This window comes from Protopterus annectens, chromosome 12.part0, assembly GCF_019279795.1.
Source record: "Protopterus annectens isolate FY-2018-M chromosome 12.part0, PAN1.0, whole genome shotgun sequence".
NCBI lineage: Eukaryota > Metazoa > Chordata > Ceratodontiformes > Protopteridae > Protopterus > Protopterus annectens.
This window is the reverse complement of record NC_056746.1, coordinates 1511007500-1511032308: the sequence shown is the minus strand read 5'-3', so window position 1 is coordinate 1511032308 and position 24809 is coordinate 1511007500. Positions and strand designations below refer to the sequence as shown.

Below are 24809 nucleotides of genomic sequence, written 5' to 3'. Positions count from 1 at the left end.
TGCTAAATGTCCTCAGCTATTTGACTTCATCCCAGTGTCTACCTACACCATTAAAATACTCCTACATAAGCTAAAACAAACCACCCTAGCTATAGACTACTTAAAAACTGCTGCAGATGCAGTTGCTTTTCCTGTCTATATATTAATAAAGAGATCTAGATCCAAAAAATACATTCCTTCCATTTAGAAAAATCCATTATTACACCTTTACATAAAGGTGACACATTTACCGAGTTTAATAACTACAGGCCCATTGCAATCTTCTCTCCCTATCAGAAATGTTTGAAAAATGTATTCATGCTCAGCCTCTTCTTCTTCTTCTTTTAGCTGCTTCCGAAGCGGATCAACTGTTTCCATTTCTTCCTGTCCTCTGCATCTTCCTCTGTCACACCAACCACCTGCATGACCTCTCTCACCACATCTATAAACCTTATCTTAGGCCTTCCTCTTTTCCTGTTACCTGGCAGCTTCATCCTTAGCATCTTTTTCCCAATATACTCTGCATCCCTCCTCAGCACATGTCCAAACCAACGTAATCTTGCCTCTCTGGCTTTGTCTCCAAACCTTCCAACCTGGGATGACCCTCTAATATACTTATTCCTAATCCTGTCCATCCTCGTCACACCCAGTGCAAATCTTAACATCTTCAACTCTGCCACGTCAAGCTCTGACTCCTACCTTTTTCTCAGTGCCACTGTCTCCAACCCATATAACATAGCTGGTCTCACTACCCTCTTGTAGACCTTCTCTTTCACTCTTACTGGTACTCATCTGTCAGAAATCACTCCTGACACACTTTTCCACCCACTCCAGCCTGCCTGTACTCTCTTCACCTCTCTTCCACACTCACCATTACTCTGAACTGTTGATCCCAAGTACTTAAACTCATCCACCTTCGCCACCTCTACTCCCTGCATCCTCACCATTCCTCTATCCTCCCTCTCATTCACACACATATGTTCTGTCTTAGTCCTGCTGACCTTCATTCCTCTTCTCTCTAGAGCATATCTCCACCTCTCCAGGGTCTCCTCCACCTGTTCCCTACTCTGACTACAGATCACAATGTCATCTGCAAACATCATAGTCCACAGGGACTCCTGTCTGATCTCATCTGTCAACCTGTCCATCACCATTGCAAATAAGAAAGGGCTCAGAGCTGATCCTTGATGTAATCCCACCTCCACCTTAAATGCATCCGTCACTCCCACCGCAGACCTCACCACTGTCACACTACCCTCGCACATATCCTGTACCACTCTTACATACTTCTCTGACACTCCCAACCTCCTCATACAATACCACAACTCCTCTCTAGGCACCCTGTCATATGCTTTCTCTAAGTCCACAAAGACACAATGCAACTCCTTCTGACCTTCTCTGTACTTCTCCATCAACACTCTCAGAGCAAACATTGCATCTGTAGTGCCCTTTCCTGGCATGAAACCATACTGCTGATCACTATCATCACCTCCCTTCTTAACCTAACTTCCACTACTCTTTCCCATAACTCCATGCTGTGACTGATCAATGTAATCCCTCTGTAGTTACTACAGCTCTGCACATCACCGTTATTCTTAAAAATCGGTACCAAAACACTTTTTCCTCCATTCCTCAGGCATCCTCTCACTTTTCAAGATTTCATTAAGCAATCTAGTTAAAAACTCCACTGCCATTTCATCTAAACACCTCCATGCTTCCTCAGGTGTGTCATCTGGACCAACAGCCTTTCCATTCTTCGTCCTCTTCATAGCTATCCTTACTTCCTCCTTGCTAATCCACTGCACTTCATGCTCAGACACTTCTTCTTCTTCTTCTTTCAGCTTTTTCCCGGTTAGGGGTTGCCACAGCGGATTATCTGTCCGCTCATGATTGGCAGTGGAGTTTTATGGTTTTCAGTTGCCAGCCCGGCGCCCAATCTTCCACAGAAGGCACATACCTGCACACACTCACACTTAGGGACAATTTAGAGTGTCCAATCCACCTACAGCATGTCTTTGGGATGTGGGAGGAAACCGGAGCACCTGGAGGAAACCCACGCGACCACAGGGAGGACATGCAGACTCCACACAGAAGGCACCCCAGCCGAGAATCGAACCAAAGAACCTCTTGCTTCATGCTCAGACACTACATCACCTAAATTCAAATAATCTGCTCTTGGAAACACAGTATATTTTCAGACCACACACCAGCGCAGACACTGCCCTCCTTCACTTCACCAACACTTCGCCAGCATAGGAACACTGGTAGTCAGCTGTGTTCCTAGACTTATCCAAAGATATGGACAATGTATCACATCAACATTTACTTAATGAACTCTCTTCTAGGGGTCTCTCTGAATCCTCCATTAAATGGTTTCTTAGTTACCTATCTGGAAGGTAACAAGCAGTCAGTTACAACAGGTGTCTTTCAGGGCATTGTACTAAGACCCCCTTCTTTTTAATATTTTTATAAATAAATTCACACTGCCATACAACAAATCAATATAATACAATATGCAGATGATTCGACTTTAATATCTAGAGCCCCCACAATATCCAGACTACAAGAAATCACTAAAATTTCTTTTTCTTCAATCGAAACCTGACTGAAAAATTCAAACCTACTCCTTAATCACAATAAAACAAAACTGTGCTCTTCACCCCAAAACAATATCTCCATTAAAAATAATCTTTCTTGGTTGCAGCTGCAAATAATACTAAAACTAGGGTAGCACCACAGACTAAATTACTGGGCATTGTAATAGATGACAATCTTAAATTTGATCAACATATTCAAAGAATTAAAAAGACCCACCAAAAACATGGCTCCCTTTATAGAGCAAAACAGTACTTTACAGACCGAGCAAGAAAAACCCTAAACTCATCCTATTTGTTTCCAACCCTCTTAAATGCCTCACACATCTTTACAAACCTAATCTCTACAATAAAATCCAAACAAACCTCCTATTACAACAAAATAACAAATGCACACCAAGCTCACCACTGCCAAGGCTTAAAACAGCTAAACTGTTTAGAGCTTAACAACTACATAACATAATGTCAGCTAGTTATACCATACAAAATGACATGTTATCCTGAACAGGGGCATTAAGAGACATATTATTGCCCTGCACACCCACAATAGACCTCTGTTCTGGTGATAAAGTTTTACTAAACACTACTAAATCAAATAATTCATCAGGGGACTCACTATACTCCTACTACAGCTTCAAAGTCTGGATCACCATCCCTACACAAGTAAAAATGACTTGCAAACTTCCAAGCTATAAAATCCAGCTCAAAAAACACCTTACCCACTCCTGGTCATACTTACGTGCATCACCAGGTTGAGACCTCTACTGGAAGCACAAACTTCTTATTGCTTGCCTATCACTAACTTTTTCCCCTCCTCTGCTTGAATCATTACACCCCTAAAGACTTTCCTTCCTGCACTTAAATTAATACATCCCTTTTCATCTCCCTTAAACAACACTTCTCATCTTTCTGTTTTTCTAACTGCCCCTATATACCTAAGTTATAAACCTTCTAGATATACCAGTTTGGAACAGGCAGCCTAAATAGAAACAATCCTATACCATGCTCTCTCAGTTATGTGGTATTACCACTGTCCTCTTATACAGTATTAATATCTTAATATCTTCCATCCCCTCCTACATAATTTTATAGCTTACTTCAGTATATCTCTTGAACTCTTTACAAACCTCATCATCTTCTTTCGGCTGTTCCCGTTAGGGGTAGCCACAGCAGATTACCTGTTTCCATTTCTTCCTGTCCTCTGCATCTTGCTCTGTCACACCAACCACCTGCATGTCCTCTCTCACCACATCCATAAACCTTATCTTAGGACTTCCTCTTTTCCTGTTACCTGGTAGCTTCATCCTTAGCATCTTTTTCCAATATACTCCGCATCCCTTCTCAGCACATGTCCAAACCAACGTAATCTTGCCTCTCTGGCTTTGTCTCCAAACCTTTAAACCTGGGCTGACCCTCTAACATACTTATTCCTAATCCTGTCTTTACAAACCTATACAATATTAAAAATCTCCCTTCCTACATAATTGTATAACTTACCTTATGTATCTTGAACTCATTGCAAACCTTTCTTTAGTGAATTTAAGAACACTGAACTTCTTTACAACAAATTTTCCCATCTGCATTATCAATCTAGTTACTTTTTGAAAGATTTTAGAGCTACAAGAACTGTATAGACTTATCACTGTTGATGTAAATACTTTACTACATATTCCTATAATTATGTTTGTTTTTTCATGAGAACTGTCTGAAATTCATTTGTTTCTCCCTGGGCCTCTGCTGAAAATGTTGTCTGCTCAATCAGACTTTCCCGGTCAACAAAAACAAACAAATAAATAATAAATAATTCAGAATCTGAAACACAGCAAATGGCATGTCACTGTGTACTTTCCATTCATCATTTGTTGGGCTGCTTTTCAGATTATGCTGTTTTAAACTTCATTAGATGTTTGTAGTAATGTAGTGTGGTGGTGGTGCTGCGGTATCTTTGTCGCCTCACAGTAAGATGTTGTCCTTTTCGATTCTCAGCTAGAGCATCTTCTGTGTGGAGACATGCATGAATGGGCGTACCTTCATTGAAGGTTGTGCGTCAGAGCTGGCAACTCGGCACGTAAAAATCTACTGCCAATCATTAGCGGACCGGAGTTCCACTGTGGCGACCCCTAACCGGGAAAAGCTGAAAGACACAACAAGATGTTTGTAGTAATCTAAGCTATGAACACTCTCAGTTCTGTATGAGACTGTGGAATTTTACTGCCCAGCACCAGCATTCATAAACAGAATGTGCAATACCTAAAAACAGGTGTGTGTTGGGAATCCCACACACCAAATTGTGTCCCATTTCATAAACAGCCACGGCACATTGCAGTATGACATATGGTAAGCAACTGCATAAAAGTGCTTCCTGTATATATACAGGTGAATTACATGTGCCACATGCAGCAGTCTAAAACTCAGAGTGGAGATGACAGCCAACTTACATTACTTACCAAGACGTATAAGTGTGTGAATCGGCTAGTAATAGAAATGTAGTGATATACATGCCTCAACCTTATGAACAGACTGCAGTCCTGCAAGTATCGGAAACATGGGATTTCTTAGTGCCCAGGCAGCAGTGGAACCATCAGCTGTGTGCCACAGATTTATCTGGAGGTGCTTTTTCTGGGAGTGCAGTACAATTCCTTCACATGTAAGAGCAGTGCAACTGATTCACAAGAAACTGGAAACATCTGGCAAAGAATTCCAAAAATTTCCAAAAGGCAAAACCACAAACATGCATGTCAGTTTTGTTAGTATATAGATAAGAGTAAAATATTTGTACACCCAATCATTAAACGGATTTTTTTATTTTCAAACATTTGCTACTTGTAAGACTAAAAATGTAGTGTATTTAGCCACTTGTGAAAACTGTTCTTCATTCTATGTCGGTAAGACCAATAGAATGTTAAAAGAACAAATAACTCAACACTTGTCTGACATTTGTAGGAAAGTTGAAAGTAATGCTTTAGCAATTATGAATGTACAAGGACTGCATCGTTTTAAGTTTAGGGTGATCAGAGCTGTAGAAAGAAATCCTGGTTGGGGGGGGGTTACATTGTTTTGAATACCGAGAATATTGAGTAGGAATGAATTAATTACTTTCATGCAGATGCATATCCAGAGTTAAATGAAACAGTGAGTTTGAAACCTGTTCTTAAAAAAAGATCTCTCTATCCATGAGTTGTTTAATTGTATAATTGCTAAAATTGTAATTATTACTTGACTGAATTTTATTCTGGCTGTGGTCTGATTGGTTATCAATGGTATTAATGATGTATATAAAGGAATGTTTTTAATGTGCGTTTTATGCTACAAGGAAAAGTTTTATCTTGAAAGCTTTGATATTAAACAATTTTATATCACTTTTTGAGTTATTTTTGTTTGTGGCTTTCACAACCTTCTATGAGACCTGTGTTGAGGGATACAGGACTAGTATAAGGCAGTCTATACTTATGTAAACATGGAGCATAATGGCTGTTACTATTTTGGCTGATGGCTCATTTCAGGTGCCCACTGGAGGTACCACTGTGGTATTATATTCCTCAGGCAGCTGGATTCTCTAGCTGTTTTTGATGCTACATGCAGAAACCTATATTACTAACCCTAGGCACAGGCAAAATAAACCTCAGTGAGGTGTATATTCTGTGATTTTGAATCTGCAAGGCAAAACAGGGACCATGCATGACACCCACAAGGCTATCCATGTCCCTGGTCCAGATGACATATACACCTAGACATGGTTGTCATTCCATGAACATTCAAGTGGTGCATGCCTACATGGGATAAATAATGGATATTTGTGCCAAACATCATAAGGGAAGTGACAACGCCTATGCCTGGTACAGTGGTGCTCTGTAGCATGCTTTGAAACTGGCACTGTCTCTTATAGTTATCTTTTGGGTGATGCTGGGTAACATTTAATGCATCCTGTCAGAGGGCCCCAGACATCATCTGAGGAGGTTTACAACATAACTACAGCTGAGGCTACAAAGTAATTGAATGTATGCTTGTATGTGTTGTAAAAATGTGGAATTATGAATGCATGAATTTGTAGGTGCCTTGCAATGTAAATCTGACAAGGCTTGTCAAATCCTTATGATAAGTTGCACTATGAGAATTCTCTCCCTCAGCACGCTGGCTGTAACCCCTTTACAAGCACCAGCAGAACAGGCACACAGACCAGTACCCATGATCAACCCAGATCCCAGATAATGAAGGACACATTGATACAGCACAAACTCAGATGCTGTAAATTCTGCATTAGAAAATGCATGCCTTGATTGTTAAAAGATGATGAAGTATAATATATCAAATTCATTACTGCCCAGCTCAGTTGCATATAAAATGAAAAGGGGTTAGATTTAGTATTTAGTTATTATATTCCAAAAAAAGAATCCAAACACTGCCAGACAAGCTAATGGCAAGACAGTTTTTTGGCATGTCAAGCTTACTGCTTTGAATGACACTAACACCTACAGACTCATCGATAAACAAAACAACTCATCCATGTAAACTGTCAAAGAGTTCCCAAATGTCACATAATTCACAAAATGTAAACTGATTTGGGGAGTTATTTCACAATGCTGTGTAACCTGAATACAGCATGCTTCCTCACCTCTCCCAAGAAAATACAAGCACTTTCTGTGTACCACTCTGATGCTACACTAGGACTAGCCTGAAAAACAATTAGAACACAAAAACATATTTCAGCCTGATGCTGCCAGATGTGACAACTAATGCTGCCAGATGTGGCAACATGCCAACTTACCCCAACCCTCCCAAAAAATAATTGTCTGTATATGCATCTAATGTTTGATTGTCAGTAAAGTGAGACAATGACATTCACAGGAATATATTCTAACTTGTTGGTCCCAAACAGTCACTGAAAACACTTGTCCTGTCTAACTTTAAAAAAGTAACTATTGTTTTTCACATTAAAAGGATCCCCATTTCTGCTCAGCTGCATTGCCTGTATGTGGTCAAACTGCATTTGCCAAAATGGACTTCTGATAAAAGGGGATCATCTCAAAATGATTCAGACAAATCTGGCAAAATGTATATTTTGTTTGAGAAGGTGTGCCTGACATCACGCTTGTATGGTCTTAGATGTAACTCTAGGTTACTGCACTTGAATGTAAGGAGAAATGCCTCAAAGTAGAATCATATTTTTTGATAAAATATCTAGCATACTAGTGTAGGCCCCTGAATCTTTCTTCATATATCGGTGAAAGTTTAATTTAAATTAGGGCATTACTTAAAAACTGTCCCTGATTTTTTTTCTTTAGTTGATGTGTATGTGACAGCGATCGTTAAGTGCTTTACTGGCTTCACTGGCTTTCAAAGCCAGTGAAACATATCATGTTTTTTTTTTGGTATATAAACCGGAGACAGACCACCACGATGTAGTAAAATACAAACCAAATTTATTGAAACAGATGAGCGCTTTCGCGTACTCCCAAGGTACGCTTCTTCAGATCTACTTTCATTACTAAAATATTAGCTTTATATACAGTCAAAATCATTGGTAGCCTAAAGCATCAGTCAATTAATCAATCAATTAAAATAAATTAAATCATCGTTCTGGAATTAAATGTGTATCTTAACAATTTAAAGCCAAACTGATTTAAATTTCAAATGCAGCTTCAGTTAAGGTCAAACACTACAATCAATTAAATCAATTAAATCATCGTTCTGGAATTAAACATGTATCTTAACAATTTAAAACCAAATTGATTTAAATTTCAAATACAGCTTCAGTTAAGGTCAAACACTTCAACATCCAGACCACTCTATTTTAATACATTTTGTTAGCTGCCTTGAAACTTTTATATATGAAATATGATGTTAAAAATATAAGTAAATACATAATAGAGCAAAGAGAAAAATAATTATTAAAATAATTATTAAAAAGTATGTAAAAAGTGTTCTAGAAAATGTGTTCTAAAAAATGTGCATTCAAAACTGCAACAAATGTGTCCGAAAATTCATTTAAATTTACGTGCTTCAAGCAAAGGTTTTATACTGATGAACTGATTGAGACCAGTGTCTTGATGTGCTCTTAATTTTAGAATCCATTTTAGTTCTATACTTTCTAAATCATTAAAGTTATTACCCCTTCTCTTGTTAGGGGGTATTATTTGAAGTACCCTAAATTTAAAGTTATGACCTTTGTGAGACATGGAATGTTTTGCTAGGGCATTTCTCTGATCTAATTTCTTGATGTCGTAGATATGATTATATATCCTATCTTTTAGTCTCCTAGTGGTCATGCCTATATAAAAAGCATGACATTGTCCACAGTTTGCCAAATATATAAGGTTCATGTCATTGCAAGAAGCAAAAAACCTGGGTTCAAATTTATATTTCAAGATAGGATGTACAAAGATTTGTTCCTTCGAGATCATATAACATGTTACATTTGCCACAAGCAAAAGTGCCAAACTTATTAAGTAATCTAGAATGCTTAACTTCTGGATAATTATGTTCAATGCAAAGTAACCTTTTTAAGTTCTTACTATTTCTATAAGTGAAACTTGGTCTAGTTCCTATTATCTTCTTTATATCTGTATCAATTGTAAGTATATGCCAATTATCAGATATAATCCTGATTATAGCTTTACTGTCATTAGTAAATCTAGTAATAAAGGTCACCTTGGATTCTTTAATGGCTTTACCAGATCTTTTTTGATGTCTAAAGTTCAATTGGCTAGCCTCTGACTTATCATTAAATATTACGTTCTTGTTGGCTGTAACTATCTCATGGTTATATTCCCTTTCTAAAAATAAAACTTCTAATAAATCTACTTGTTCTTTTAATGTCAAAGGATCTTGACAGAGTCTAGTAAGCCTAATAAACTGACTCTTAACAATGTTATGAAATGTAAATCTCGGGTGCATGCTATTAAAATGAAGTAAGGTGTTTTTCCAACAAGATTTTCTATATAAGGATGTGCTTAAATGGCCCAAAGTATCTTTTGTGATGGTAATATCTAGAAAATTTATGGTAACATTAGAACATTCCATAGTAAATCTAAAAAACTCAGTGGTGGATTCTAAGTACTGAATTAATTCAGTTAAATCATCTAAAGTCCCATTCCAAAAAAGTAGTATATCATCTACAAACCTTTTGTATAATAATATCTTAGTAAAATATATGCTATTAAAAATAAATTATTTTTCCCAATGATATACAACCAAATTGGCATATGTATTTGCACATGGGGTCCCCATGGCTACCCCCCATCTCTGCAAATAAAGTCTATTATTAAATGTAAATACATTATTGGATAGAACCATATCTAACAAAGCACTGAGTAATATTTGTTCATCAGTGGTAAAATTTGTATTGCCATTTAATATTTCCCTGATCGCTTCCAAACCATAACTGTTCGGGATGGAAGTAAATAAATTGTTAACATCCAATGTAACTAGCAAACAAGTTTCAGGTAAACCATTTCTGAATAATGAATTCAATGTGTCAAGAAGTTGATATGTATCCCTTAATATAGAAGGTATCTCCTGAATCAAAGGGCTCAGTTTCTTTTCCAAAAACAAAGAAATTGTTTCTGTTACCCATCTGTTGCCTACTACTATCGGTTGCATTGGCAACGGAAAGATGTTTTTATGTACTTTGGGTAAGCCCTTTATATAAGGTATACATAGATGTTCTACTAAAAAGTGCAAATATAGTTCATAATCAATTTGTCTACACATAAGAAAATCATATAGATCATTATGTATCTCATTTATCATAATTAATTTCCATGCAGGTCTCAGCATCTTCTAGCATTTCATACATTGTGTCAATATAATCTTTTGTATTCAGCAATACAATCCCCCCCCCTTATCTGCATGTTTTATCATCAGCTCAACATTGTCGCTTAGAGCATGTACAGAATTCCATTCATTTTTGCTAATATTATAGAACATGGACTTATGTTCAGGTCCTAAAAAATAGGTATAAAAATCATTTTCACACATCTTCACAAACACTCTACATTAGAAGGTAACACAGGTATAAAATTGCTCTTTCTTTTAAAACCATAATTGACATTCTCTTTATAATTATCTTTTTCACTTGCAGAAAAGAGTAATTTCAGAGCCAAAGAGCGTGCAAAAAGTCTCAAATCCATTAGTACTTCACTCAGATTACTAGTTTGAGAAGGAATATACGTTAATCCTTTATTTAACAATAGAGAGTCAGTAAGAGAAAGTTCAAACCTGGAAAAATTAAAGACCAGGTCTTTCATTCGTCTTCTTCGTTCGAAATTCTCGCCTGAGTATTTCCTCTTCCTGCGGCCACGACTGTTGGACCTGCTTCTCGAAGTCATCCACAACTGGACGGGAAATGGCAAAAAACGTTCGATACTGCCATTAGAGGTCTTCGGTTTAGCTCCCATATCGTTCGTTCTCTGTCTCGTCACCATCGCTTGTTGATTAGGCGGAGGTGTGCCTATCCTTGTACTCACTAATGAATCTGCTATATCTGACTGTGATGTCATCACGCGTTCCATAGTATTTGTTGCCGTTGTAGCACTTAAAGGGGAATCAGCGTGTTGTATTGATGGTTCAGTGTGCTCAATAGCAGATGGATTTTGGTTATGTGGCATGACATTTTTACTGTTCTCATATCTCAGCCATACAAAGACCTGACCCATGGCAAAATCTTGATGATCTCGCTGAAGTTTACGATGTTTAGTCTGTTGTAACTTGTCGCTGTAAGCAGCGACTTGACAGTATAAATTCTCAAGCTTTCTCTCATATATTACCCCTTTAAATCTGTCCTGTAGATCTTTGTTCAAAGTCTCTACTTTCAGATTTAATTCTCTCTCAACTGGTAAGAAGTAATCAAGTAACAGTTTTATATAATTATTGCGGAGTTCAATATTCAGTTTTTGCCATCTTTTTAGTAGTTCTGGGTGGCTCTCACCATAGGAAGGCATGCATAACACCCTCATGCCACAGGGAATCACATTAAAGTGAACTAAAATGGATTCTAAAATTAAGAGCACATCAAGACCCCGGTCTCAGTCAGTTCATCAGTATAAAACCTTTGCTTGAAGCATGTACATTTAAATGAATTTTTGGACACATTTGTTGCAGTTTTGGAATGCACATTTTTTAGAACACATTTTCTAGAACACTTTTTACATACTTTTTAATAATTATTTTAATAATTATTTTTCTCTTTGCTCTTTTATGTATTTACTTATATTTTTAACATCATATTTCATATATAAAAGTTTCAAGGCAGCTAACAAAATGTATTAAAATAGAGTGGTCTGGATGTTGAAGTGTTTGACCTTAACTGAAGCTGTATTTGAAATTTAAATCAATTTGGTTTTAAATTGTTAAGATACACGTTTAATTCCAGAACGATGATTTAATTGATTTAATTGATTGTAGTGTTTGACCTTAACTGAAGCTGCATTTGAAATTTAAATCAGTTTGGCTTTAAATTGTTAAGATACACGTTTAATTCCAGAACGATGATTTAATTGATTTAATTGATTGATTAATTGACTGATGCTTTAGGCTACCAATGATTTTGAATGTATATAAAGCTAATATTTTAGTAATGAAAGTATATCTGAAGAAGCGTACCTTGGGAGTACGCGAAAGCGCTCATCTGTTTCAATAAATTTGGTTTGTATTTTACTACATCGTGGTGGTCTGTCTCCAGTTTATATACCATTTGTCTTTTCACTTTACGAACTGAACCTTTGGGTAGTAGCGTTAACTATTTTCTTTGTCATGTTTTTTTTTTCTTTTCTTTTTTAACTGATAGAACATGGGTTAAATAAGACTCCATGCACTACACATAGTTAAGACTGGGTCTGTCTCATTGATCATAATCCAGTATGTGTTCTCAACATGGATGCCAAGGCTCATCTCTTGAGCAAATAATAAAGTGGTTTGTAACCCTTTGTGTTGTATTCACTGAATATTCATATTTGTCATTAGTATCTAATATTGTCTGAAAATCTGCTTTATCTTGAATTTTTTATGTATCATAGTAAATTTATGTTACAATATTAGCCATATTTTTTTCTTTCCATAGTTGCATTGCATGATTTTAGTACACAGTTTGCTTCCAGAGTACATGTAAAGATCAGCAACTAAATTGTCATGATGAAAAACAATACACCTACTGATAAACTGCTACTACTGTCCGTATCATTACAATGATAAAAATACTCACACACACACTTGATATATATATATATATATATATATATATATATATATATATATATATATATATATATATATATATATATGGGTCTACTTCTTTTCATTGAAAACTCATGTCACTGAATTTCATTTCGCCTAACCCAAATCACTGAAACTCAAATTACTGAAAATTCATTTCACTGAAGTACTGGCACTGTGTAGAGTAGTGTAAGGCAAGTAAAAGGTATATGCCCTTTTCCCCACTGTAGTGTGATCCTGGAGTTAGCATATATAGTTAGGGGGGTGTGGGGGGCACGGCCCCCTAAATCAGTGGGTGTGGGGGGCACAACCCCCCACCTAGTTTGTGTTTACATTATATTTCACCGAACGTTTATAATGCTGAATTTCAAAACAATACATGTTAAACTACAGACATGCACACTTAGAACACTAATGACTAACTCTTTCCAGAAGGCAATTTAAACCCAAACTAGGTGGGGGGCTAAGCCCCTCGCACCCCCCCAATGTGGGGAGGCGGTGCCCCCCCTAACTATATATACTAACTCCAGGATCACACTACAGTGGGGAAAAGGGCATATACCTTTTACTTGCCTTACACTACTCTACACAGTGCCAGTACTTCACTTCAGTGAAATCAGATTAGCTGAAATGAGTTTTCAGTAATTTGAGCTTTCAGCGATTTGGGTTAGGTTAAATGAAATTCAGTGAAATGAGTTTTCAACGAAAAGAAGTAGACTCATATATATTATATATATATATATATATATATATATATATATATATATATATATATATATATATATATATATATATATATATATATATACACACACACACACACACACACACACATACTTAACTCACTCTTCAATTATCAAGTTCTCATAAGTTTTTTCACAAGGACAGTTGTTTGGTTAAAGGATGTCAGGCACCTCGTCTATGGAAAGGAACAGCTTACCCAGAATAATGATTGATAGATGCTGCTAGTGCATTCCCTGAGCCCCCTGGAAGGATACCTAGTGGCTTCTTAATCGTGGTTTCCCAGTCAGGCCGCTTCATTATTCCATTCAGTACCTGCAGGAGCAAAACAGAATCAGTTTAAAGTCAACATGTTAAGATAATAGATTACACATATCAGAAGGCACAACATTATTCATTGCTTTTCTTTCTCTTTTGAGTAATTACACTCTTCTCAGCAAAATTATTCCACATCCCTGTATTTATTTTTCCAAGTGAGAACAGAACCACACTTCCAAAGTGTGACTTCAGTGCAGACAAGAATATGGCTATCCCTAATCTGTATATTGCATGTTGAGCAGTTTTATTGCTCTGCTTGAGTACCAAACTGTTAAACTGTGTTGCTTTCTTATAATCTCTAGTCAGCAGTCGTCATCTGCATGCATTGTCTTAAAAGTTCCACTTACCTTAAAAACCATCAGTAAACTCATATGTGTGCAGCACAAGGGACTAAGTATAGTTTGACAGTTTGGTGATGACATGAGTTCAGGCCAAAAAGGCCATATCAGAACACATACTTCCCAGTATATATACTAAACACATGATGCCCAACCCAGGAGTCAAGAGCATTCTTAAGAATTCATGGAGTCTGTATATCACAGTACACTACAGCTTGGAGCAGGCAGTTTAGTTCATTATCTAGCCAGTGAGGTGCAGATAAAATTATGTCTGTTAACAGTATTAAAACTTTGAATTTTATATGTAACATTTAGTTTCACATAAATGCCAAACTGACAAACCTACCAACAGAGCAAATAAAACCCAAAGAAACCCAAAGTTGTTACTGCTCAGTACTTGGAGCCTAAACAAGATACTCCACACCTGACAAGCTTTCCTCACACCGGAGAATATAGACATCTGTGCCGTTAGCAGGATATGGTTTAAATCTGCAGAAAGTACTCTGGTAGTGCAAGGCTTCAGTGCCTTCCACACATTTAGACCATCAGCTCACAGACAGTGACAAACAAAAATGGAGGAGTCTCAATCTACTATATTAGCAACAAGCATAACTCTACAATTGGTTAAACAGGATGATGTTCTGGAATTTATCCACATGCAAATCACTATAGACAAAGTCCCATATCATATCATATCACATCATATCACATAGTATCAAACTATAAGTCACACTGTATGTCCCCGGAATCTCATAGCTTGTACCTAGATCTACTGGAGACACTAACCATTAAATCAAATATCCTATTCATAGAAGACTTTAACTACCCTCTATAGACAGGGAAACATACACTGGCTCATACTCACAGGCACAATGATTTCTGGACTATTAACCCAACCCAAATACCCTTGACCATGTAGTGCGCACAACCTCCAGAGCTTCAAGTATACTAGACCTGGCACTCATCAGTATGGGAGAATGCTACACCCCACCAGTGTCATGTCTTCACTTATGAGGTCGGACCACAAAGCTGTCTCCTTCGAAATAAAAATCAACTTGGTATCCCCAGCAAACCTTGTAACATTAAGGAAATATTCCAAAGCAAGCTACTTTGACAGTAAGTCAAAATTTAATGCTACTTCCAACCCTGAGTTCACAGCAACCTGTGAGGAATTGATTCACAGAGACCCCCATACAACTAGATAAATGGCTGTACAGAAGCTGCTGTACATGCTAGACGTAACCCCAATACAAAATATAAAAACAAACCACACTGGTGGAATCCTAACCTTAAGAGGGTATGTAACAAAATGAAAAAAAAAATCATGGCTAAAATCAGGAAGTGCAACTCCCACAATGACAGCAGCTCTCTAATTAAACTATATAGGAAACTAAAATGACTAATAAAGTCCAACAAGGCAAATTATGAGATCAAGACAGTCTCACAGGTTAAAGATAACCAGGAGACCTTCTACAGTTATGTCTTAAACCTCATATGTAGCACACACCAGTGTGGTGAACTGGTGGTCAGTGGTGCCACCTTCAGTGAGCAGCGTGACACAGCTAAACTCACAGCTGACAAATTCAGCTCATACTTCATGCCTCACTATCATCTGCCTCCCCATGAAATACCTGCTTGCATAATCCCCACAACTATTAGCAGGGAGTAGGTCCTGGCAGTGCTTGCTAAGGCCAAAAAAAAACGGTCTCAGTGGGCCCTGATAATATGACAGGATGTTTCCTAAATAGTTTGAAACCACTTGAATCAGTTTTCAAGTATAGCCTCAAAACAGGCTTTGCTCCTTTAGAATGGGACTGCAGAGGTTATCCATCCACTGACCCTGGAAACTACAGACCTATTAATCTGACTAATCTAATATGCAAAGCCATGAAATGAATTACAATGGAAATATTCAACAAAAACACAGGCAATCTTCAGACACTGGACCCAACCCAGTTTGGCTTTGACAAGGGAAGGTCATGTCTACTAAACCTGGTAGACATCTTTGAGATGGTCACCAAGACAAGAGATGAGGGGAAATCAGTGTGTATCAGCAACCTGTACCTGGCTAATGTGTTCAATATAATAGCCAACTTGGTATAATTGACAAACTCACCTACATAACTTGCTGGATTGTTACCTGGCTCACAGACAGTTACCTGGAAGTCAGGATTGGTGATACCACCATTAGTAGGAGACTGGTCATTAGTGGGATACCTCACAGCTCATAGGTTCCCCATGACACAAACATCTTACAAGAGGGTTTAACACATAAAAATGACTGATGCCAAAGTCACAGTCTAAAACTCAATGACAAGAAATGCATTACAGCTCATTTTGATAAAACTACCACCCAAACTAATTACTCTATCAATAAGACATCCCTAAGAGTTGACCCAGTAATCCAGGATCTGGGAATATATGCAGACAGTAATCTAGCCTTGACAAACATGTGGCCAAGGTAGTAATAAAATCATTCTATGTCTCATAACTTATAAGTAAGGGCATGGTATTCAGGTGCAAGGAAGTCATAGTGCCACTTTATAAAGCCCTTATCAGAGCCACCATTGAGTATAATGCCCCCTTTGGCATGTACCTGACCAGACATATGCAACAGTTGTTACATCAACAAAGGTTCCTTAACAGTAGGGTATAAACACATTATCCTATACAGATCGCCTTAAAGCCTTATCTCTGCACTCTGTCCTCTACAGGTTACTGAGAAATGATCTATGCCTGGCATACAAGACATCCTCGGATCCAGCCCTGGTGGACCTTTTGCACATTTGCAAAATGAACAGTATTAGAACCACTAGATTCTAGGATTTAAGTTTTGCCTGTGACATAAATAAGACATGTTGGTGAGACAGATATGTACCTCAGAGGATCCACATGCTCTCAAACAGGGTCCCCATCCATGTGAAGCAGTGTTCATTCCTAACTCTATTTAAGAGGAAACTTGACCAATGTATGGGAAATCAGAAGTTCACCCTAAGTCTGGCCCCATGACTCTGACAGACCAGTAATTCCCAAACCAACATACGTTCCCACATAACCTCTAGAAACTTCCTAAAAAACATATCCCCTCTTAATAAATGTCCATGACACATAGGGACACAATTGGGTGGACTGCACAGCTAGGCTTATAAAGATCATTGTGAACACTAGCCTAGTATATGCTTATGAACCTGTCAATAAATGCCTTACATAACTGTATGTAGTGGAAGAGAGACCAAAAAAATAGTCCTTTATAATAGGACATACCTTTGCAAACTTATACTTTCAGTAAATTTTCTTTGACCATATTCTAAGGATAACAAGTTTCCTTTAGGATAAGGGAAGGTGGTGAATTATACTTGATGATAGGTCTTACATAAGAGATATGCAAGTTCATAAGTGAGCTGGGTGACCTAGTACTCACATGTTTGTATAAAGCACACACCCACTCTCTTCATGGCCTTACTCCTATAACATCATCATCACTGAACCACATATTCTTATTTACTACTGTACCCAGCTCTTTACTACAATCAACCATAGTCACTTCTACTCATTATGTCACAAATATATCTCAATGCGGTACGATGGCTAGGAAATTGGTTAAATGACAGAACACACAAGGTGCAGGTCACAGGTGAACCAGTGGTGTTCTACAAGGCTCAGTGCTGTGACTGCTTTTGCTTGGTATTTACTTCTGTGACCTAAAGACTAAAAGGAAAATACTACAGTTAATCAAGTCTGTAGTGATTGTCAAATCCTCCTCTGACAAAGACGCTCTCCAGCAAGAACTTACACTTATAAATGTCTGATGTATTGAAAACAGGCTCAAATTAAATGCTAAAACATGCAAAATTACCGCACTTAGCAGACAAAACATCTCCTCAGCATATAGTAAATACAATTCCATATTTCAAAATGAAAATGCAGTTAGAGACCTTGGAACCTGGGTTGATAACTCCCTCTTCTTTGACTACCATGTAGCAACAGTTGTTAGGAAATCTTTCTGCTTGGCATACCTAATCACCACAGGGATATCATTCAGATCAAAAGACGTTATTGTTTCCTTATATTCAGCACTGATCAGACTAACTACAGAATACAGTGCCCCCTTTGAGATGTACCTTGTGACAAATGGAGCTACGGCCAGCCCAGCTAGCTGGAATTTTGTAAAAAATTATATGTCACTGGTGAATATCGAAGTGATTTATACAAGATGCTTTTGTTACAAATGTATTAGAACTGTATGTCATGTGTATATCAAACTGCTTGTACAGATGCATGTGTTGAAAAGGGTATTTGCAGAATGCTGTTTGAAATATAGCCACAGTGTGCTCAACTGGAAGAGAACAGAAATGCACATGCACTACAACTGTTTAAATGTATATATTTTAACAGTGGAAAGTGGAATACAGGAGGTTAACTTCAGAAAAATAATTACTTTATGGCTAGGCCATAAAAGATGGTATCTTTCAGTTTTCAATACAGCAACAGACACAATGTCTGTAGTAGGAAACTTTCTGTATTGTCTTTAGGGTAAAGTAATTAATAGTCTTGAAAGCATGAAGGAATGCAATTGTTTTATGACTTCCAGCATCTGCCAGAGATCTGAGGAGAAGCCCTTGCCTGTTTATTTTTAAAGGTAGAAGCTAAATACTGCCAGCTTCATCAAAGCTTGTTTGGCCTGGGAGCTAGCAGTCAGATAACAAGAAATTATGTCATTCTGCAAGTTATCCCTGCAATAATAGTTGAGATATTAATTTGAGAAGTCTCTTAGTGAGACAGGGTGTTCTGTATTCTGTCTTGGACCTGACAACAACAACAAAGATCCATTCAGCACATCTGCCTTGCTTGATTAGTAAGTTCTTAGATTACAGTACAATTCTCTTAGATTCAGTCAGGAATATACTAAAGCTTAGATATATTTTTTATTTATTTATTTGAGACTGTTGTGCAATGTTGTTTGAAATATTTCCTTGGGTTTTGAACTCTGATATCACTGTGAATATATACTTAGTGTTGTCTTGTTCTTTTACTACTTATTACTAAATATATTTAAACCTTTCATTGTGGCTGATCTGTGTAAATATATTTAAGGTTTGAGAATACTTGTATGTTTATGTGGTGACACTGTGTGGGTCACTCTTAAGAGCCTAGCTCTTGGTCAAACTACCAGTTGTGTTAATATTAATATTACACAGTAAGATTGGACACCCTTTGTTAAGAGCCTTAAAGTAGCTGATAAGGAGTTGACTGGTGGCAGTGGTAACTACCTTATAGTCTGGGCAGAAGAGGGCATAGCTAGTAAACCTGTGCTAGCCTCTCCCAGGTGTGTGTGTATGTGTGTGTGTGTGTGTGTGTGTGTGTGTGTGTGTGTGTGTGTGTGTGTGTGTGTGTGTGTGTGTGTGTGTGTGTGTTTAAATCAAACATCAAAGTGTGTGTGTGTCAGCTACTTGGGCAGGGACATGAAGAACTGCTTGGACAGACAGGATGCTGGAGGTCTTAGCTTGGTCACTCAGCTGAGATTTCAACTCTATAGCTGTGCCAGGTGGGAGTCTTACTGGGGATCTGGAGAAACAGTGAGAAACCCGGACTGAATGTGGTCTCTGTATGCTCTTAAGGGAAATTGCACTTGATGCAGAAAGCTGCATCTGGAAAAATTGTGTGTGTACCTGTTATCCTCCCAGTGAATGTCCCCCGCTGTTGCCAGTGGTGAGGACTGAAACTCCTTGATTACTGGTTGGTAGTGGTGAGTCATCACATACCTCATCAGACACATGAAATAGTTTCTAACAAAAAGGATCACATGCTTAAAATCCCTATGCTGTCATAAAAGACAAGAAGCACAGTCCCTCCTGTGCCTTGCAGGCAGACCCAGTACTACAGGGTTTCTTTACCTTCATAAATCAAACAAATATCAGAACAAGAGATCAGCACATCAATAAAACAAGGTGGAGAGACAGACTTGTTACATGGGGTCTCCCTCACCTCTGTAACTGACTTCCTCTGCAGATGAAGCAGTGTGCTGCATTATATTCCTTCAAACAGGACCAGAATAACCGGACGTGAATTCATGAATTCACTTGGGCATGACTGGCATAGCCCTCCTTGAGAAGGGAGGTAGAGTATAGGGTGGGAACTATCAAAGTAAAATGGTCACAAGACTTTCAAACTTTCTATGATACCCATAATTTATCAATAACGTGGACAACAGGGAAAGCAATATATACAGGACCAAAGTACATCACATTGTGGAGAGTGCTAGAGAGCCCAGCCAAGATGGCTGCCTAAGCCTAAAGCTCTGGAAATTTTTGGATGAAAACAATGTTTCCTAAGCCCAAAGCACTACAGAAAGTTGGATAAAAAACGTGTTCTCAGGGAGAAAAAGCAACCTAAAAAGAATGATGAGTGAGCAGGAGCAAAAGCAGGAGCAAGTGGCTGCTGCTGTTAAAACTGCAAATAAGGTGGAGGAACTATGCATTTTGTTTAAAAAGGTAATCACAGTATGCCAGGACAGGAGTTCCTTGAAACAGGAATAAACAGAAGTAGAAAGGCAAGAAGAAAATTTGCAAGATCTGGATAAAGATAAAGTAGCAATTAAAGCTGAGCTACAGGGGCAGATTCACAGAATACATGCACTTAAAATACATAATAAAATGCCAGGCTAAAAAGATGGATGATCTTGAAAATCACTCAAGAAGGAATAACATCAGGATAACTGAATACAAGAGAGAGTGAGCAACAAGTGAACTGGAACAATTTGCAATGCAGCTATTACATGAGAAGTTTTTAATACCAGGAAATCAAGAAACATTAACAGAGCGGATACACACAGTGCATTAACGGCAGCAGAAAGCAGACCCAGGCATGTTTTGGTATGTTTCCATTCTTTTATAGGTTCATAGGTTCATAGGAGGTTACTAGGCTAGCGGCCCTAGAGCCTTTACAAGTAAACCCATTTGTTTTTTTTTTTGAGTAGTTAAGAACAGATTTATGAAACAATCGGTTCTGTGATCAACACTGGGCAAGGGTGCCACCCCTGGGGTGAATTTGTGGTCTCCCATCCAATTACCAAGGTTGCGTTTGAATAGGATCACTGTAGAGCTCTGTTTTACATGAAGTGGCAGTCTCTGGAGACTTATCTGTCTCTCCAGCATGTTCTGTTAATGTCACAAGCTAGGTTGAGATTCCTAGAGTGAGTGACACATAAGCCATTCGACTTGCTGATGTGAAGCATTTCCATTAGGGCAGGGTTGGAGATTGCCTTAAGGCACTACTTTACTATAAAAAATGAAAGAATAAGGCAAGCAAAATGACTTAAAAGTTATCCCATTAGCAGGAATGTTCATCAAGATGGTCAAATATTACTCAGAAACAATCTATAAGACAAGAAAAGATATGCTGGAGTTATTAAATGAACTAAGAATGAATGGCTGAAATGTGCTGCTATTCCAGAAGTACAGCATAAAGGGGAATGATTCAGGGTACACCATATGGAGGATGTTCAGGCAGCAAAAATCTGAATCCTCTGCCACATATGGACTGGGAGAGCAACGTGAGGCATAGGAGAGATGACTGAGACACTGGGAGGACATGCAATATCAGAAGCCCAAACTCCCCTAGGGAGGAAGAAAAGACCAGGAAGTACATACAGTCACATACTAGTAGAAGTGATGAAGTAGGAAATAAAAAATCAGAAAGACAACAGCAAGGAGATGAGAAAAGAGACAAGACGGTAGAAGGGGAACCAGCTGAAGAGATGTTATCAGCGAGAAAGAAGTATGAGAAGACTCTCCCAAGGGAGACGTAGGCATAAAAACAGAGACTGAAGCAGAAGCAGAAGTAGACAAAGGGAAGCTATAAGAACATGGGAGGGTGGTGTGTCAGATTGTTCAAGTGACTCAGAAATGAACTGCTGGACAAACAAGGGACTAAACAAGCTAGTGAGAAGCATTTATGACGGCTAGCTGAGTTGAAGAGATGAAAGACGGGACTAAAGAAGGCCTCAAAATGATCGTAGAGAGAAGTAAACAATAAATACGTGGAGGGAATGGACATAGAAAGGCAGGTGACTCTGAATAGTGCAGGAAGAATGTATTAAATGAAACAGATCCATATCTTCAAGCCACACCCCAAAACTTTACAAATAATGGCAGGAACTGAATCAGTTCTCAGGGTAATGTAGTTAGAGTGGGAAAAGACAAGTGATACAGTTTTCATAACTATTTATTGATACACAATAACTGCAGTAAACAAAAGTTTAATGACTGTGTTAGAAAAAATAAGTAATATTTGCTGATGTAACAAATGGGAGACATGACAAGGAATGTATGGGGGCAACAAGGGAAAAGTAATCAACAACCCACAGAAAACATGAAAAAAGGAACACTGGTGTATAAGCAGCATAAGAAATAGCTGTAAAATTGCAACCCCCAAACAAAAACCTGAACTACCACACAAATGAACCTGGAGCCCCAGACTGGTTGGCAACATTGGGAAGGGGATACCAGTGAATGGGACTGCTGCAATATAAAAAGATTATGATATCAGTACTGGGCTGGCATGCAATGTATTAGTGCGAGGAACACTGGAAGGGGACAAAAGAAAGTCCTAAAAGTCTCGTGTCCTGGCATAACCATGTGCATGCAGGAGCCAAAAGGCACACATTCGGAGGCTGGGATGAGGAGGAGGAGTCCGAGTGAAGGCAGCTGCCAAAGAATACAATGTTCAGCTCAAAGGGTAGGCCCAGAGAATGGAGTATGCTGGGAAAGCAGGAAGGGAGTTGGCAAAAACAACAAGGAAAATACAGTTAATTGCATGGAACATTGCGGGTTTGCCAAACACTATCAGAAGAAGAACAGTACAGGAGGTGTTAAAGAAGATGGAGGAAACATAACTTTATTACAAGAAGCAAGACTGAAAATCAGAGATGGGGAGAAAATACTGTCTAATGACTACCAAAATGGAGAGATGAACAACAAAGCAGGAGGAGAAAAGAGGGGAGTAGCAATTGTACTTTGCAGAGGGCTTCAGACAAACAGAGAGAGAGAGAGAGTGATAAAAAGTAGAATAGATAGGTGGATCATCTGGCAAGGAAGGCTGGAAGGTATACACTGGGCAATAAGAAACATACATGCACCAATCAGGCATGAAGTAAGATTCTACAAGAACTTTTTTGTTAAGCAGACACAAACCAGAAGAAATGGAATAGACATAATATGTGTGTGTGTGGGGGATTGGGTCACATGTGGCAAATATGGAAGGAGGAAAAATAACACAAAGATGAAACAATAACTAGAAGAATGAAAGAGGGGTTGCTCAGCATATAAAGGAAAGGTATCCAAATGAGAGGGAATACACCTTCACAAGAATTATTTTGGTACAGGCAAGTAAGTTAGACAGGTTTGTAAGGAAGGAAAACCTAATGGAAATAATAGAAGAGATCCTGGAGAGACGCATGTCAGATCATGCAGCAGTAATATTTAAGATAAGTGTGTAGGAACAAGAACCGAGAAGGGGCAGAGGTGTGCTAAGCTATTAAGGGATGGAGACAGAAGACAAAGATACATTGCAAGGACTAATAAAGGTGCCAATACAAGAGAAGAAGAAAGACAGGGCCAAACTGGAAGAGTGCTGGTGGGATGGGGTCAAAGTCATGATCAGGTGAAAACTGATAAGCACAGAAGTTAAGAATGAAGAATCCTTGAGAGGTGTAGAGAGATTGTGGAACAGAATGAAGCTACAAGAAATAAAAGCAGAAGAAGAGTGCAACAGATCTGGGAAAAAGCAATCGGAATGGAATTAAAGAGAACAATTACTGTACAGGAAGAAACTCACCAATGGTACTAGAGGTATTCCTGATGGATAGGCACAAGGGAAACAACTAGCCAGGAAATACAAGAAGAAGCAAAGAGACAGAGAGAGAGAGAGATACAGATTCAAGGAATAGTATAGGGAGACATTCAAACAACAGGAAGGGACAGAAGTCTCATGGATTTATGGGCAGAATGTGGAGGCATACATAGTTGAGGACAAACAAATAAATAGGCTGAATGTAGAAGTGACAAGGGATGAGATATGGGATGCCATGCACAAGATCAAGAAGAGGGAAAGATGCAGGGCCAGATGGTTCCCTGTAGGGTTGTACAAATGGGGAAGGGAGGAAATATGGAGGAGGAAAACAAGAAAATACAGGTCTGGTCATGATAACCATGACACCTAAAGGGAATAAGAAATGGAGGAAGCGGGAAATTATAGGCCTATCTCTTTGATTAATGTAGATATCAAAATTGTGGCAAAGATATTGGCAGGAAGACTAGATGAAATACAAATAATTCAAGCAGGAGAAAATTGCTTTGTGAAGGAAGGGAAGGCAGAAAAAAAATAGTGTGACCCAGTGGAATTTATGCACAGGAAGGAAAAGAAGCCAGAAGAGAAAGGTGGGATTGTACTCTTTGATCTGCAGAAGGTCTTTTACATGGTAGGTGGGAATTCCTGTGAAAGACGTTGCAGGAAATGCAGGTAGGAGAAAAGTTTATATTTTGGATAAAGGACATATACCAAGACTCAGAAATTACAAAACTCATAAGTGGAGGAGGAGTATATAAGGAGACAAGGATAAAGCAGTAGACAG

At 38.3% G+C, this 24809-nt stretch overlaps 1 protein-coding gene across 1 annotated transcript in view; it reads right to left on the bottom strand.

Moving 5' to 3' along the window:
- Positions 1-24809, bottom strand: part of SPHK1 (sphingosine kinase 1) — a 648446-nt gene that overhangs the window by 137861 nt on the left and 485776 nt on the right. The window contains exon 4 of the mRNA XM_044090480.1: positions 13723-13838. Within this exon, the coding sequence (XP_043946415.1) occupies positions 13723-13838 (116 nt within the window). The remainder of the gene's footprint in view (positions 1-13722; positions 13839-24809) is intronic.